The following is a 19760-nucleotide window of genomic DNA, read 5'->3' on the forward strand; positions in this document are numbered from 1 at the left end:
CTTGAAAGATCACATGTTCGATACCTTGCACTTACACATTTTTTAAAAGTGAGGAGTACACATATTGACATAAAACATTTACAGTAGAAATAAAACATTTGCATTAGAAATTTGAGGAGAACCAAATATTTAACTAAATGTAATCCAAGAAATACTCATCATGGTAGAATGTTGTTTTGACTTTAATCACTTTCCAATAGTATTGTAGGTACATAAATTTCTCTGGATCCACAATCCATAACGCGCCCTCCAGGATGGGTAATAAGACCATCTACTTGGTTTAGATCGTCGAAAAAAGAATGAAGTTGAGCAGAACTTAAATACATTTTCTATATTTCAATTAATATCCAGTGTCTTGGGTTATTTTTGATAGAACAAAGATTATGATTATTTATCATAATCGTGCATTTTATTTTAGAACATCTACATTGCTTGTTTTCACGTATTGATTCAGGCAGAGATAACGCCTATCTTTGATAGTAACTATTGGATAGAAAATGGTCCTAACATTATTACTGTGCGCATAGATAATAATACATGAATTGAAGTGAGTGGCTCATACGATTTAAGACCGATTGATGCGTTGCCATAGCTTGGACTCTTGCCAATTCGTGAAACACATTCCTACACCAGCGTCAAACATGATCGGCTTCTCACATCCCCTTCCTTCTGTGCTTTCATATATTTAACTCTTGCTGATTTGTGATACACATGTCCTGAATGGCGCCAAACATGATTTTTAAATTTTTTTTTTGATTTCGGCCAAACATTAATTGAAGTGGGGGACTACTAAGCTTACTCTTCGATCATAACTCTTAATCAAGACATCCTCCTGAATTTCTATGATTCACATGATGGCGTTGAATACTTATGTGTAATTATTTTTAATTTAACATATATAGACCATAGCAGGGGTGACGAGTTCACCTATAATAGAAATTCGTATTGTCTAACTTTGGGTCCAGCAATACATATTTGTTTTTGGGTTTCATCCTAAAAAGGCCTCATACTAATGAAGTAGGTTTAAACTAGGCAACTCTTGTTGGAAGTGCTCCCAAAATTATAGGACATTTCTTAGTTAAGTGCAGGATTTGCTAAATGACGCCCTATTTTTTTTTTTCTACTAACGCCCTGTATTTTGTATAAAAATACGAAGGTATATCCTTCTCTTTCCCCTCCATTTCCAGTCCCTCACTCATTCCCCTTCCATCCCCATCCATTCCTCCTCTCATCTTGCACACTCACTCTCTCGTCCCTTGCATTTCCTCCATTAGGACTACAAGATTTCAAATTTTTTCAACAAGTTCACATTTTCCAACGACTTCAATTTTTTTTTACCATTTACTTATATTACGGAAAAACGCTAATGTAATTAAAAAAATTCAAATAAAACTGATAGAATGTATTGAACCTTGCGCTTCGAACAACTTAGCACGGAGGGTCTCGTCCCTATTTTGGTCAATTTTAGCTTTATTAGAACATATGAGAATAGAGTAGAATTTAGAAATTGACTTGAATGCCGAAAAAGTGCCCAAGCGCCAAAATAAGTACCCAACCACAGGTATAGGCGCCTAAAAAGGCGCCCAACCACAAGTACATGCGCCTAAAATAGGCGCCTATACCTAATCTTTTGTTGGCATCAAGTATAAGGATGAAATTCTCATTCCTGCTTAAATGGGAGGTCTACATTTATATTTATCAAAATTTTAATACTAGTTCCGCATCGAGCGAGCTACTGCATAGCTAGAAAAAAGAAAACAGATGAGAGGAGAGAAATGGCAGAGAAAGACTGAAAAAAAATCGTAGAGGAGAACATGAAATCAAAGGGGATGATCTAATTTTTCCTATTTTTCATATACATTTAATTAAATTAGGCTATGTTGTACAATAAAATTACAACTTAGCTTTTCACCTATTTGGGAAGGATTGTACCAAATAATACCAATGTGACAATGTAAGAGTCGGTTTATATAAGTTAAGATCCATCTCACAAACGATCATGGTTCGGGCATGGAGAATTATATTTGATTCAATTTAAGATGTATAACTTCATACCAATGAATTAACTTTAAGCCGATTAAAAAAATCTTTTGTTAAATGATCACAACGTGGTACAATCTAGTACTTTTGGTAGTTTTAGTACTAGCACTATATGCACGTGATGCGTGCGACTGTATATTATCTTGTATTTGGTAGATAATTCAACAACTGATCTCCTTTTAAACAATGACTTAAGTTATGTTTTTTATTTATTTAAACATACATATATTTTATAGACGTATTTATGAGTAGTAGTTCAATGTAATCTTATTAGGTAATTTAATATCAATTGATTGTGAGCCCGAAAAAAATTTGAATATTATCTAAGTTTTTTAATTATTTTATGGTTTCTTTATTCATGTTATTTGAAATTGTTATTGCAAAGTTTAGATGGTAAGAATCGTTGTAAATCTTTGTTTTAATAATTGTTTGGAAATTGATTTAGTCATTAGTTTATATTTTCAACTAGTTTTTAACCTGTGCAAAAATTGCACGGGAGCCATATTTGTATGCGATATTATAAACTATTTGTCAGACAAAAAGAGACATGTTATTAATGTCTTCAAAATTTTTGTTTAATGAGATTGATTGAATCAAATTGAATTGACAACACATTATGGAAAAAAAATAATTGCACTTTATCTAAATTGATACATAAAAAATAAGGTCAATTACAACTCAATACACAATTCAAACATTTTGAAAAACTTCCTTATAAACCACACTGGTTGTAACAGATGAGTTGCCACGATCTTTGTTATATATTAAGATTTTCAAACCCTGTTTGCTTGTAACTCTTCAAAACAATTAGTCCGTGTCTGAATACATAATCTAGGCTTAATAAGTGGGTAACTTTCTGCCGTAAAAGGGTAGTTTACTTATACAAAGCTGACTTGTTTAACGTTAAAAGTTGTCTTACATATAAAAGTGACCCATTTTAAACTAAAAAGTGACCCATTTGGACTTGAAAGTGACTTGTTTTGACCAAAAGTAAAATAGTTTGATATAAACTTATTGTACATTGAATGCACATAATAATAATTGAATATAAAACCTACTAATCCTAATACTTTTATCTTCCACCACTTCGTTATACACCCTCGTTCCTGTATTTTTTTCCTCTTCTTCTTCCTCTTCCTCTATCTCTTTTCTCATTCTCTATCTTTCCCTTCAAAATTGCCAAAGCAACATGAGTAAGTAGAAGTTATAGGTTTTTATTATTATGTTTAATGAACTTATTCTCATAAATTTTCTAAGTTGTAGTATGTACCTATATTCGATTTTGAAATATTAAGTTAGTGTTAAATTACTAATTAAAATTGCAAAAAAAGAAGACCTCCTCGTTGCGGAAAGTCTATGGATGTCATGCCAAAGGTGCATGATGTGATAAATATCCCGTTAGCAAGTGCACTAATTTCCTGGAGAAAAATCAATTGAGCACTTATGGTTGCATCCACATTATGATCGATCTTGAATGCCAAAAACCCCACCCATGGTTCTGTAGAAGTGATGATTTAGAAGTTAAAAACAGAATAGATAAATTCATATTACTTTAGAAAGATAATTCCAATTTTTTTTTTTAATCTATATAAGCATATCCACCTACAACTTTCATAAAGCCTAAAATGTTTAATTTGTGAATAGGAAATCAGCTATGAGGGTTTCATATACTCTAAGCTTTAGTTTCTTTTTTTAAGTCGGGTATTTTAAATATTCAGCTAATAGGATAATATATCTGCTATTGGCATGTCCTATATTTTTTGGTCATATATGATGGTATCTTTAAATATTAAAGGGAGATAAAGTCATCCATATGCCCACCCATCACCTGTGGCAAGTAAAAAATAAAAAATCATCCCTTTTCCACTACCCACTTCTACATCAGTACCTTGTAATACCCAACCCACCACCTATCTTGTCCTCCAAAAGATTCACTTTACATGCCAAAATATCCACCTCATTTATGTTAATTAATTTTAAGTAAAAGTAACTATATATGTGTACTCAATCACTTTTGAGCAGCGTATATAATGTAGAAGTGTTATTAAAAAAATTCTACTGGCCATATAAATTATTATAAATTATAAAGTAGAACCTGACACATACAATTGCAGATTATCTATTTAGCAAGTAATTTTGATTATAAGATAATATTATAAATATAGATGATTTTTGTTTAACACAATTTTTTTTACAATAATTATAATAATACATTAAATTCATTTCAAATATATTATTTTATACTTCCTCTGTTTCTTTTAACTTGCAACGGTTTACTTTTACACTATTCATAAACTCTAATTAGTTTATCTTTGGTGATTTATATTAATGAAAAACATATTCATGTGTAATTTTGTTATGCTATGATTTGGTAAGCTCAAACATCTAATTGTATTCAAGAACTTTGGCGAGTAGATTTCGTGCAATCCCAAGTTGCCTTCTTCTTTAGAAATTGAACTCATATAGACTTTTGTTCTCCTCTGATTTAAATCTGCACAATTTGTACGAAAATTTTTTGTTTCATAAATTTAAGATTTAAGATTTTTTTTTCTATAATCATGGTTTAGCTTGTGATTTGATATTTTTTAATTGTATATTAAATATACATTAAAATTGGCTTATAACCCATTTGTTGAGCGGCTGATTTAGTTAATGTCATGGTGGATCAATGAACCACAATTTTTTTACAAAAAAGTTGATTAAAAAGTACGGATAAAGTACTTCAAACAAATCATAATTTTACATTATCCACTTTGAAGTATAAATTTTTGTTTATTTAATTAAAGGGAGGTAGAACTCTTTTTAATCTATTAACAATTTTGATAACGTTAATCAGATAAACTCCTTTTCTTTTAGTTTGAAATTGAAGTATGAATTATGATAACATTACTTAGGTTTCAACTTTTCATATTTATTAACTTTAATGAACTTGTAATGAACCTTCAGTTTTAGACTACACTCATGACAATAATCAAAATATACAACACATTTAATTATATTGTACCTTATAAAATAACAAATCTAAAATATTACTTCTATGTCATTATTGATAGGGTGAGTAATATATAATGTAACGCCCGACCTCTAAACATTATTTTTAAGTTAATTAGTCCAATGTTAGCAGCGGAACTTAGATGGTCGGTGCGCTACTGTCATATTTTTCGTTCGAGAAAATACAAGGCAAACATTCGTTCATGACGCTAAACATATTATAGTTATTAAAATAAACATCTTAATTATATAAATATAAATAGCTAAGCATAGTGATTACGTAGTTATAGTTAAACTAAGTTTGTGTTCTAGTGATCATAAATTTAGATTACATAACCAATATAGTTTTTTTTCATAACGTAAAGTAGTTGATCATCCTCACTTCGTTCTACGCCATCCCGTCATCTTCATCAGTACCTAAAACCAAAAGCAAAATCGTGAGCCAAGCTCAGTAACATACTACCCTAACAACTTAAATTCATTTCAATTTATTTTATTTGCAAACAGGAGAAGAGAATATAGTAAAACAGATTTCAAATTCGTAATGAAATAATAGCAAAGTAAACAATTATAAATAGCATCTTGATACTTCATAAGTTCCCATTATATATCTTTTCATCTTTTAACATGGTAACTGGCGAGTATAACATGTGGACGTCTCCCACATGGATGATCCTCATGGACCCAACTCCCTTGTTGGATACACCACCATGCGATGATCCTCAAGGAACCCCGCTCCCTTTTTGGATACACCGCTCGCACCAAAATAACATGCGGTACCCCTCAAGGAGCCCGCTCCCTTTTCGGTGTACGGCGGTGCGAAGGTACGTGCACGACCATAAAGTAGATAAGCGTAACATTATACTCCATAACCTCTTTCGTTTCTTTTTATCATGTTTTGTTTGTTTAGCATTCATCGGCTAAGACATAGATCTTCCATGAATCATACTTGAGCATCAATAACTCATAAGATCATTATGTACGAAAATCATTCAAAGGCAATTTAATCCCACAATCCATATAAGAATCACATCGCAAAATTCTTAACATAATTATAAGGGTTTTTCTAATTATGCCCTCGTGTTTTTTCATTTTCTACGTTGTACCCCATCTTCTGGAATTTCTACACTATTCCCTTATGTTATCTATTTTTAATACAAAATGCCATTGCCGTTAAGTGGTTGTTATGTGGCCCGTTAGTGAAATTAATAGATTAATTAATTGAATTAATTTGAGTTGATGTAAAAAAAAACACGTGAGGGAAACTTTCCCACCAAAAAACTAGGGTTTGACTCGCTTTTATTAACTTCTTTCGCCTTCCCCAAATCTTAATCTTCTTCCTTTTCTCTTTGAAGCTCCTCTCCATCATCAACAATGTCAACTGCCATTTTTGCATTTTTTTGTGTGGTTGCACAGTGGACATATGATTAGATGAGGAGATGATGTAGATGTTTTTTTGCTCTGGGATTTTGTTTTTGGACAGGGTGCGAAGAAGAGGGAGTAAGGAAGATCAATGATCAAAACATGAGAGAGAGAGGAGGGGTATTTTATTTTCTTTTTTTTGTTCGAAAAAATTATAAAATTGATGGTAGGTGAACATTTAATGTCAAACCTAACGTCCGTAATTAATAAGCCCTCATTAATGGCATTTTGTTTAAAAATAGATAACACAAGGGCAAGTGAAGAAATTCCAGAAAGATGGGGTACAACGTAGAAAATGAAAAAACACAAGGGCATAACGTAGAAAAATCTAATTATAAACATCATTTCATAAACACATGTTGAAGGGGATCGTGGGTGTTAGCAATAGATGTTACCTCGATTCCTGCTTAATAACCTTGAAAGCCGGGGGAGGCTGTAATATCCTTTCCGTTTAATCTAACCATGAAATGACGCAACAAAATATATAAATATTCGATTTATTTTAACAACTAACCTTTAGTTATTAGTATTACTTTTACTCCCTCCGTTTCATTTTAATTGTTACACTTTGACATTTTACACTATTCACAAATTGCACTTTGACCCTCGTATGTGATTTATACGTGAATACAAACATAGTCATGTGGGATCTTGTTAGATTCGTCTTAGTATGTATTTTATTAATATGTACCTTTTATAATTTTTACAAATACGAAACTAGAGATATATATCGTCAAAGTTTTGCATTGACATGCGTGAAAAGTGCAAGTGTGTAGATTAAAATGAAACGGAGGGAGTATTATTGAATATCGTTATTGACGCTACATATATTCATTAAGCTTACGTTACTTTAATTAATAGAATTATAATTTTACTCGTCATATATTTGTACTATAGGTACCTTATTGATTTTAATAAGTAAATTAGCTTCAACAAAACAATTTTAGTTATCTTAAGCAAGCTAACCGAAAAAATCATAATATTCATTTACGATTTTTTCGGATTACAAGAGTAAATGGACAATTAGTGTTGCATAACTAAATTTGCTTAGTTTATAGAACAACTTGTCAACTTAACTATAATATATCCATTAAGCCTAACAAATTAAGTATGTGGATTTTATTGATTGGTTTAATTAAACTAAAACCAGATTTTAGGCCCATATTATGAATAATTAAAGATGGGTTATACTTGGACTCAAACTACAAAAGAAATCAAAGATTTAAAACAAGAGTGAAGAGGTATTTTCATACCTCTCCTTCACTGGCAGACAAAGAACAGGGGAGGAGGGAAGAAAGTTTGGCGATGGGGTCGGGGGTCCGGCTGCGAGGCGGGGCAACGGTGGTTCTTCGGGGTGGTTCATCGGCGCAAGGAGGAGAAAGAAAGGGGCCGCGAGAGGAAAAGAGAGTTGGGGTGTGAGAGAGAAGAAGAGAGTTAGGCGAGAGAGAGAAGAAGAGAGTTAGGCGAGAAAAGGAGGGAGAATACAAGTATGCGGGTGGTTGGCGTTGCGGTGGTGGCGCACAGGAGGCGCGATGATGGTTTGGTGTGGTAGAATGCGGCGGCGCTGCGGTCTACGAGGGTGGTGGGCAGGGGGTTTGGTTCGAAACAGAGGAGAAAGAGAGTTGCAAAAAAAAACAGAGGAGCCACATGAACCCCCCTTTTCATGCTCTATTTCTAGTTTTAAATTCTTGTTTATTATAAACTTCATGTATCATCGTTCTCTAAAGAGGATGTGATTTTCTACAGAGGTTTTAATTTAGCTTGTAACTATCTATATATTGCGTTTAATCTCTCTCACATTGTGAGAGTTTGGAGATTTTGTTTTTGGGTTTTCATTTTCGTCTACAGATTAGTTTGTTCATGGGAATTTATGCAATGTCCCATGCAATATATGTTTTTCATAGATATTGCATTGAATTACGTTATTTTGTACTACAAAATCAGATCAATCTTTTTACTCCATCATTAAATATTGTATCAAATAATATCAATGTGACAATGTAAGAGAGGGTTTATATAAGCATTAGATCTCACAAACGATCATGGTTTGACCATAGTAGAATTATATTTCACTAGTACATAAACATCAATTTGTGTCGGATCCCACACCACTATTTGCGTCGAATCTGGGTCCGACGCGAGAGCTCTTGATGCAGGTTGTGCAGAACTAATCTACGTCGGATGACCATGCGACGCAAAAGATGAAAAAAAGCTTATACAAAATCAGTGCCATTTGCGTCATGTATAACACCAAATCTGACGCAAAAGGCCCAAATAGCTGAGCTATTTGCATCAGATGTATTGCCATAAAAGACGCAAATAGTTGATTTTTCATTAAAAAAAATTCTACGTAAATTCATCATTCATCACCAGTATAATTCATGCAAAAATAATCCACAACCAAATAATGAAATTTAGATCTGCAATTCAGAAACTAAACTGAAAAGAGGTTGAATTTATACATTGAGTATAAATTGTATTTTTACAAAACCTAATTACTGAATAATACAAATATTACAGAAAATAAAAAATAAGCAAATCAACAAAAGGAAAAAAATTCAATTGCATAGTTATAGAAAGTATAAAAACAAAATGCCTGATCTTCATTTTTCAGTTGGTCATCGCCTTCTTAGAGACATCCGCCTGCTGCGACACTAGTGACGTCTTATAAGTTATATTCATCTACTTTCATTTTTATTTTTTTTTCAGGGAAAACAAACTCAATTTTTTTTAATTGTTTGCAAGTTGATTGTTAATCGTTGAACTTGAATACTAAAATTATGTAGAATAGTTGATTCAAATCACTTCGATTTTGAAGATAAGGTGTTTGTTTAATGCTTAGTTGTTAAATTGATAATTTAACACTAACAACAAAATATTTTTCACTTTTGGCAATTGTCTATTACTCCATCCATCCCATAATATAGCGATTGCATTCCTTTTTGAGAGTCGTAAAATGTTGTCCCTATTGTGTAGAGCGTAGAGTATGTAGACTCATTTATGTGAGAAAACATAAGTTAGTTAGTAAGCCCAAAATCAAAAGTCGAAAATATGAGAAAGCCCAAAAGTCCAAGATAGAGTAATTAACTCTCATCACTTCATCAGTCGACTGTGTAAGTTTGTGCATTTTCTGCTGCTTTTCTGTTTCGAAGATGACTGTAAGGATGAACTACTCTCTGCCATAGTTTTAGAGATGATTGTGAACTACTCTCATTGTGAACTACCAACTTGTAATAGTTTAGATTTTTGTGCTTGTTTTTCTTAGAAATTTGAGATATGTATTTATTTTATTGTATGGTGTGGAATGTTTTTAGAGATGATTGTCTTTTATAGAGAATCTTTGTATTAATGGTATATTATTTATGCTGAGAAGAATTTGAAATCTAATACTTCCTCCGTTTTTTATTAGATGTTACACTTTCCTTAAATTGCATGTTTCAAAATAGATGTTACACTTTTTTTTATTTCCTAAATTGGAAAGTTTTATGCTGCAAAGTTACTCACTTACCCTTACTTATAATAATTAACCAAAATTAAACTAACTTAATTTATATCTTATTATATACTAATCTAAATTAAATAAACCTCCTCCCTCTCTTCCACCACCCTCGCTCCCCCCACCTCAGATGCCCAATCCCTTCTCCCACCTCGCAGCCCCCTTCCCACCACCACAACAGCCCCACCCATGCAAAACCTCCCCCACCACCCCACCCACGAAAACCTTCCCCCCACCACGAAAACCACGTCATCTTCTTCGCGCAAAACCATAGGTCCTGCCAACTTCTTCGCGCAAAACCACATGTCCTCCATTTTCAGCGGTAGAGGTGGGGTTTTCGAGGCTGGGGTGGAGTTTTCGGCAGTAGAGGTGGGGTTTTGCGAGGCTGGGGTGGGATTTTCGGCGCGTGGTTGGGGTTTTCGGGTGGGTGGTTGGGGATTTCGGCGGTGGGGTGGGGTTTTCGAGTGGGTGGGTAGGGATTTCGGCGGGTGGGTGGGCTTTTCGGTGGCTGGGGATTTCGGTGGGTGAAGTGGGGTTTTGGGTGGGATTTTCGGGTGGGTGGTGGGGTGGTGGTGGGAGTTTGCTGGGCTGCTGGGGTGGTGGTGGGGAACCAAGTTGGGGTCCTCTTTTCTCTCTCCTCCCTTCCCTTAAACCCCATATGCAATGGTCCCCACATGCTTAATCCCATACCCTTATTCTCTCCTAATCACTCCTTTAATTTGTGCCTAGGGAACCCAAATTTTCAAAAGTGTAACATCTAATAAAAAACGGAGGAAGTATATAAAATTAGTAAAAAAAATTTGATAAAACTTGATTAACGGTTAATGGTTAAACGGAAAACCGTGCCGAAAAACCGACTAACCGTTTATGCGGTTACCGGTTTGAACGGTTACGGTTCACAAATATGGCGAACCGATACTTTCGGTCACCGTCGCGAAATTTTATTTCGATACGGTTAACCAATCATGAACACCCGTAACTGCAGCACTGCCGACTTCCTATAGGTTATGTTCATCTACTTCCATTTTTCTTTTTTTCTTTTTTCAGGGAAAACAAACTCAAATGTTTTCTTAATTGTTTGCAAGTTGATTGTTAATTTTTGAATGTTGAGCTTGAATACTAAAACTAGTTGAATAGTTGATTCAAATCACTTCGATTTTAAAGATAAGGTCTTTGTTTAATATTTACCCTCCGTTTCCTAAAGATCTTCCCACTTACTGTTCCTACAGATACCAAGGAAAATCAAGTTGTGTGGGGGGCATGGTGTGAGTAAAGTAGGAGAGAGAAAGGGGTTAAAATAAATAAACAAATAAGAAGGGGTTAAAGTAGGAGAGAGAAAGGGAGTAAAATTGAATTAATAATGTAATGGTGGACCATATGATAGTGACATTGGACCATATGATAGTGACATGAGAGGGTAAATAGGAAAATTTGTTTTGCCAAATAAGGAATAAAGCAAAAGAGGGAAGACCTTTTGGAAACACCCTTAAACGGAAAGAGGGAAGATCTTTAGGAAACGGAGGGAGTAGTTGTTAAATTGATAATTTAACACTAACAACAAATTAACAATTACTATGATAATCTATGAATGAAAAATAAGTTAGTTTGAATTGATTGATTTATATGATAAATTGATTATTTGGTTATTGATTTGATTTCAAATGAAATATATAGTAGATAATAATTAGTTTGTTTATGAACTGCATATAGGAAATGACATCTGGCTAAAAAAAATAAACGAAAAAAATCCGATCTTCGACTATTTGTATAATTATATATATATATATATATATATATATAATATATATATATATATATATATATATATATATATATATATTATATATAATATATATATATTATATATATATATATATATCTATTTTCATATGTTACGATTTATGGCGTACAATATTGAATAATGTTTTTAGATTGTAATATTTATGGGGTCAAATATCGAGACCAAGATTCAATTAATTAATTAATTACATTAATGCGATTTGAAAAACTGATCACAATATGGTACGGTCTAATCCTTAATTTTGGTATTTGTTTTAGTATAAGAAAAAGATTTCATAGATATTTTTCACATCATACAACGAAACATTGCTGCTTACCTTATAAGCAGATTTATTGAAACATTACAAGTACATATTAGAAAGATGCATAATACGCAGACTACATGCTCAAGTACATAAAAACAAACAACAGTTCACAAGCCTCGCATCAGCTAGTGTAGTGCAAGGTCTGTTCAAACATTAGCTTAAGCAACAAGTGGAAGCAGGCGACCATAGTTATGAACCCAATTCGGAATAGCTTTGTTGTCGTTCTTCGCATCAATTGCTCCGGCGGTGCTATCACACTTAGGAGGTACCTGGATTAAAGCAACAGGGAACCACGGACTTTTACCTTTATCAGAATCGAACTGAAGGAAGTTGCCTAATTGGAAAACTTTGGCTTCGGTAACTGTCATGACCTCTCCAATTGGTTGGTTACCAAAGGTGAGCGTGACAGTCACTCCCTTGACATTGGTGAGCTGCCGATATTTTATGATCGCTGACATTTGGGGTTGGCAGACGACACGATTACCGATACCGAACATTGTCCTACTAACGGCACAAACACCTTGCAATTGAATCGATAACATGTGGGAGTCTACGTTGATAGGATCGCATCGAAAGTGCTCCACATAATCAGGGAAAAGCCCGGGAGGTATATCGTAATGACGCAAGATGTCAGAGACTGAATCAAAGCCCGGGCAGTCGGTAGTGGCGGAGGACAATGTTATAGTTAGGAGGAGGAGAGCGAGAGAGAGGGAGATCGTGGCTGTTTTTGGAGACATATTCACTGGATGAGTTTTGGATATTAAGAATAGAGATGTTTTAGTGCTAGAGCATGCAGATTATGCTTCTTTATTTATAGAGGGTATGTGAAGGACTTGAGTGTCATTTCATGTAACGTTCCTTGCCAATAATAATCTTCTAAATAGAAAGCGTCACGTGGTACAGTCCTTTGTTGATGAATACCTTTTAATATATTAACTAGTTATTAGGTCTGGGTTATGCCCCAAATAAGAGAAAATTTCATTTACTAATAGAATACTTTATAATAATAACACTAAATACAACTTAGCCTAGTTGTTAAGACTTTAGTATATGTACTTGAGCTCTTGCGATCAAACCCTGTACTATGCAATTCCTAAATTTTTTTATTGACATGGATTTCATGAACTAAAACTCCCTAGGGAGAGCACAACGTGGCACAGTTTTTTGTTTATGCACGCCTTTTAATATATTTGTATAGATATAGTTATTAGGTCCGACTATTCCCCGAGTAAGTAAAATTTCATTTATTAATATAATACTTTATGATAATAACACTAAATACAACTTTAGTCTAGTGGTTAAGACTTTAGTATATATACTTGAGGTCTCGAGATCAAATCCTATACTACGCAATTTCTAAACTTTTTTTATTGTAATGGATTACATGATCTAAAACTCCATAGAGAGAGCACCACGTGACACTTTTTATTGTTTATGCTCGCCTTTTAATATATTTACTAGATTTTTTGCCTTGATGATGCCCTCGGGCCAGTTACAATAAACAACTATGTTATTATTTTTAAATTTCATAATTTATTTTGCTACTTTTCGTATATTTTGTCCATTAAAAATTGAAAAATTCACGTCACGACGTGATAAGTAAAAAAAATTGAAAAGCCTGAGTTTGAAAACAATACCTTAAAAGAAATTATGGTAAAAGAATATGACATCAATATTCTCTTGTAAGTTAAGTCTTTTTAGTTAATTATAATTATTACAAGACTTCATCATATTTTATTTGAAACATTAAACAACAAAGTCATTTTGTATTGATGGCTAAGCTCTTACTTTTCACTTCAAAGATCACATGTTCGATACCTTGCACTTACACATTTTTTTAAAAGTGAGGAGTACACATATTGACATAAAACATTTACATTAGAAATAAAACATTTGCATTAGAAATTTGAGGAGAACCAAATATTTAACTAAATGTAATCCAAGAAATACTCATCATGGTAGAATGTTGTTTTGACTTTAATCACTTTCCAATAGTATTGTAGGTACATAAATTTCTCTGGATCCACAATCCATAACGCGCCCTCCAGGATGGGTAATAAGACCATCTACTTGGTTGACTCGTAGATGAAAGAATGAAGCTATGTAAAACTTAAAATACAATTTCTATTTTTCAATATCCAATGTCTTGGGTTATGTTTGATAGAACAAATATTATGATTATTTTTCATAATCGTCATTTTATTTAATTTAGAACACCTACATTGCTTGTTTTCACGGTATTGATTCAGGCAGATCAGATAACGCCTATCTTTGATAGTAACTATTGGATAGAAAATGGTCCTAACATTATTACTGCGCGCATAGGTAATAATACATGAATTGAAGTGAGTGGCTCATACGATTTAAGACCGATTGATGCGTTGCCATAGCTTGGACTCTTGCCAATTCGTGAAACACATTCCTACACCAGCGTCAAACATGATCGGCTTCTCACATCCCCTTCCTTCTGTGCTTTCATATATTTAACTCTTGCTGATTTGTGATACACATGTCCTGAATGGCGCCAAACATCATTTTTTTTTTATTGATTTCGGCCAAACATTAATTGAAGTTTGGATCATAACTCTTATATAAGACATCCTCCTAAATTGCTATGATTCACATGATGGCGTTGAATACTTATGTGTAAGTATTTTTAATTATGCTCCTTAATTAACATATATAGACCGTAGCAGGACCAACGATTTTGCCTATAACTCCACTATCATTATAATAAAATTGTCTAAACTTTGGGTCCAGCCAACACATATTTGTTTTTGGGTTTCATCTCAAAAAAATTCATACTTAGGATTGGCAAAAGTTGACCCGACCTGATGATCCAACCTGAAACTGATCTTAAAAATCCGGGTTTAGGTTGAAATTTCCGACCTGAAATATAAAATAGGTCGACCCAATCCGACCCGGAAAATATAATGGGTTAGGTTCGGGTTGACTTTTTGAACCTGAAAATAACCCGAATAACCAGATTTAGAGGTCGGATTATTTCTAGGTCGGTTCAATTTGAAATTAACCCTGACATTTATAACTTATACAACCTATATTTTGTTATTCTTATTTTTATTAGGACCATCCCATTCCGGATCACCTAAATTTCATGTCATTAACACATACTTTCATAATTTAGCGTGTATAGTTGAATTCCATTTTAGGTCATTTTGGGGTCAACCTGAAATTGATAAGGTCGGGTTTGAGTTATGATTTTCGACCTGAAATTAGAATTAGGTCGGGTTTGGGGTAGGGGTAATTGACCTGAAATATAAATCAGGTCAACCTGAAACTGACCCAACCCGACCTGATTGCCAGCCCTACTCATACTAATGAAGTAGGTTTAAACTAGGTAACTCTTGTTGAAAGTGCTCCTGAAATTATCGGAACAATTCTTAGTTAAGAGTAGTTGAGTAGTTCCTAAGGTCTAGCAATATGTTAGTGGGTTGTTCATTAAATAATTTAGCATGTGTTAGTTCCATGTTGTTATATAGTATAGGAGCGGGTCTCATGCATTAAGCTACTACCTAGTCATGTGCCTAGATTTTATTTGTTGGTTTATTACTAAGCTTATTTAAGGCCTCATGTTGGTTCATTAATTAAGAGTTTTGCTAAATGACGATCTATTTTTTTCCTACTAACGTCCTGTATTTTTGTATAAAAATACGAGCGTATATCCTTCTCTTTCCCCTCTATTTCCCATTCCCTCGCTCATTCCCCTTCCATCCCCCTCCATTCCTCCTCACCTCTTCCATTCCCTCTCATCTTTCACTCTCTCTCTCTCTCTCATCCCTTCCATTTCTTCATTGAAGGACTACAAGATTTCAAAATTTTTCGACAAGTTCACATTTTCCAACAAACTTCAAGTTTTTTTTTACCATCTCGCTATATTACGGGAAAACGCTAATTAAATAAAAAAATTCAAATAAAACGGATATAATGTATTGAACCTGGCGCTTCGAACAACTTAGCACGAGCTTCTTGGTCCTTATTTTGGCCAATTTCATTTAGCTTTATTAGAACATATGAGAATAGAATAAAATTTAGAAATTGATTTGAATGCCAAAAAAGTGCCCAGGCGCCTAAAATAGGTGCCCAACCACATGTATAGTTGGTTAAAATATGCGCCCAACCACAGGTACATGCGCCTAAAATAGACACTCAACCACAGGTACATACGCCTAAAATAGGTGCCTATACCTGTGGTTCGACGCCTATTTTAGGCACCTGAGCACTTTTTCAACATTTTCAAGTCATTATAGTCCATTTTTTTTATTAAATGAATTATAAAATTTAATTAATATTAATAACGCAATAATGTGCCGGAAACGTTGCACGTAATGTAAACGAAAAGGTTGCCGGAGATGTTGTCGGAGGAGTGACAGCGTGATAATGCCATTCAACCTCCTTTAATGTGTGATGAGAGAGAGTGACCGGAAAATTGGTCGGAGGAGTGGTCGGAGGAGTCCTTGGATGATGAGAGAGTGTGAGGAAGTATGAGAGTGAGAGTGTATGAGAGTGAGAGAGTGAGGGAATGTATATGAGTATAAATACATAAGAAGTATGTATACATGTCGTTAATAAAAAATAGACATTTAGCAACCAAGTATATTAATGGAGTAGAATATAATGCATGGTTAATCCATTATGAATGGTGAATCTGCTGTTGGCATCAAGTATAAGGATGGAATTCTCATTCCTGGTTATATAAGAGGTCTACATTTATCTATCAAAAGCTGAATACTAGTTCCTCATCGAGCGTGCTACTGCATAATTAGTCCGTGTCTGAATACATAATCTAGGCTTAATAAGTGGGTAACTTTCTGCCGTAAAAGGGTCAGTTTACTTATACAAAGCTGACTTGTTTAACGTTAAAAGTTGTCTTACATATAAAAGTGACCCATTTTAAACTAAAAAGTGACCCATTTGGACTTGAAAGTGACTTGTTTTTGACCAAAAGTAAAATAGTTTGATATAAACTTATTGTACATTGAATGCACATAATAATAATTGAATATAAAACCTACTAATCCTAATACTTTTATCTTCCACCACTTCGTTATACACCCTCGTTCCTGTATTTTTTTCCTCTTCTTCTTCCTCTTCCTCTATCTCTTTTCTCATTCTCTATCTTTCCCTTGAAAATTGCCAAAGCAACATGAGTAACGTAGAAGTTATAGGTTTTTATTATTATGTTTTAATGAACTTATTCTCATAAATTTTCTAAGTTGTAGTATGTACCTATATTCGATTTTGAAATATTAAGTTAGTGTTAAATTACTAATTAAAATTGCGAAAAAAGAAGACCTCCTCGTTGCGGAAAGTCTATGGATGTCATGCCAAAGGTGCATGATGTGATAAGATATCCCGTTAGCAAGTGCACTAATTTCCTGGAGAAAAATCAATTGAGCACTTATGGTTGCATCCACATTATGATCGATCTTGGTAATGCGAAAAACCCCACCCATGGTTCTGTAGAAGTGATGATTTAGAAGTTAAAAACAGAATAGATAAATTCATATTACTTTAGAAAGATAATTCCAATTTTTTTTTTAATCTATATAAGCATATCCACCTACAACTTTCATATAGCCTATAATGTTTAATTTGTGAATAGGAAATCAGCTATGAGGGTTTCATATACTCTAAGCTTTAGTTTCTTTTTCAGAAGTCGGGATTTCAAATATTCAGCTAATAGGATAATATATCTGCTATTGGCATGTCCTATATTTTTTGGTCATATATGATGGTATCTTTAAATATTAAAGGGAGATAAAGTCATCCATATGCCCACCCATCACCCGTGGCAAGTACAAAATAAAAAATCATCTATCCCTTTTCCACTACCCACTTCTATATCAGTACCTTGTAACACTAGTGGAAAAATGAAGAAGGGCTGCGCTAAAAAAGGCATGTAGGGCTGCGCTTTTTGACAGCAGCCCTTTCAGTAGCAGCCCTTCACTTTTTAAGTAGGGCTGCGCTAGAAAAGCGCAACCCTTAAGCTAGAAGGGCTGCGCTAGTTAGGAAAAAGCGCAGCCCTTCTAGCCCAGAAGGGCTGCGCTAGTTAAGAAAAAGCGCAGCCCTTCTGGGCTAAAGGGCTGCGCTTTTTCCTAACTAGCGCAGCCCTTCCTACCAAAAAAAAAATAAAAATAAAAATTTTTTTTTGTCATTTTTTTACTCATAATCTCATATTTTCTGAAATTAAACAGAAGAGAAGAGAAACGAAACGAAAATACTAAACCCAAAACAATAAAAAGAATGAAACGAAAATGAAAAAAAGGAACAAAAACTAATATACAAAGAGAAGTATACAATAAGTATACAAGAACATTAATCAAAACAAAGATGAAAATACAAGAAATTATATAGAAAGAGAAGTATACAAGAACATTAATCAAAATAAACAAAGAGAAGCATACAAGAATAACATTAATCAAAATAAACAAAGAGAAGTATACAAGAACATTAATCAAAACAAAGAGAAGTATACAAGAACATTAATCAAAACATATAAACAAAGAGAAGTATACAAGAACATTAATCAAAACATATAAACAAAGGGAAGTATATAAGAACATTAATCAAAACATATAAACAAAGAGAAGTATACAAGAACATTATAGATCTGAAAATACAAGAACTACAACCTAATAATGTTTAAATACATAAAACAAAACCCAAATACATAATTTAAGGAAAAAAAAAATTTCGGAAAAACTTAAAATGGGTATTTGGAGGCTTAAACGAACTCGGATGGCTTAAAAAGCCTAAACGTCACAGCATAGCGGTGTGTTTGACTCGTTGGCTCGTTCCGCTTCCGAAAAGGTATCACAATAGGCAATCGGACTCCGTCGCCATGTTTAGTGCAAATCATTTCAAGGTTTTTGTCGCAAATGTTTATGGGAGATTTTGAGAGAGAAGAGAGGATGAGAGAGAAGAGAGGATGAGAGAGAAGGAGGAAAGGAATAATGAGGGACGTGAGAGAGGAGAGAGAATGAGAGATAATATATTTGACGAATCCCCGCTCAATATTTCAAAGCCCGCGATTCCGAAATTTCAAATTTTTTCAGGAAGGGCTGCGCTTTTTTAAAAAAGCGCAGCCCTTCACTTAGTAGGGCTGCGCTTTTTTAAAAAGCGCAGCCCTTCTTACCTACAGAAGGGCTGCGCTTATTTAAAAAAGCGCAGCCCTACTAGTGAAGGGCTGCGCTTTTTTAAATAAGCGCAGCCCTTCTGCTTAGTAGGGCTGCGCTTTTTTAAATAAGCGCAGCCCTTCACTAGTAGGGCTGCGCTTTTACGAAAAGCGCAGCCCTTCCTGCGCAGCCCTTTATGTTTTTTCCCCTAGTGTAATACCCAACCCACCACCTATCTTGTCCTCCAAAAGATTCACTTTACATGCCAAAATATCCACCCCATTTATGTTAATTAATTTTAAGTAAAAGTAACTATATATGTGTACTCAATCACTTTTGAGCAGCGTATATAATGTAGAAGTGTTATTAAAAAAATTCTACTGGCCATATAAATTATTATAAATTATAAAGTAGAACCTGGCACATACAATTGCAGATTATCTATTTAGCAAGTAATTTTGATTATAAGATAATATTATTAATATAGATGATTTGTTGTTTAACACAATTTTTTTTACAATAATTATAATAATACATTAAATTCATTTCAAATATATTATTTTATACTTC

General features: G+C 33.8%; 1 protein-coding gene across 1 annotated transcript; it reads right to left on the minus strand.

The window, feature by feature from the left end:
- Positions 1–12212: 12212 nt before the first annotated feature.
- On the minus strand, positions 12213–12791 carry LOC125491739 (uncharacterized). The gene has a single exon (XM_048633832.1). It carries the CDS (start codon positions 12789–12791, stop codon positions 12213–12215), a length of 579 nt encoding a protein of 192 aa, XP_048489789.1.
- Between the last annotated feature and the right edge of the window lie 6969 nt (positions 12792–19760).

The sequence above is a fragment of the Beta vulgaris genome, chromosome 7 (genome assembly GCF_026745355.1).
Source record: "Beta vulgaris subsp. vulgaris cultivar EL10 chromosome 7, EL10.2, whole genome shotgun sequence".
Lineage (NCBI taxonomy): Eukaryota > Viridiplantae > Streptophyta > Magnoliopsida > Caryophyllales > Amaranthaceae > Beta > Beta vulgaris.

Coding starts and splice junctions, on each gene's coding strand:
- LOC125491739 (XM_048633832.1), bottom strand. CDS start 12,791: ATGTCTCCAAAAACAGCCACGATCTCCCTCTCTCTCGCTCTCCTCCTC.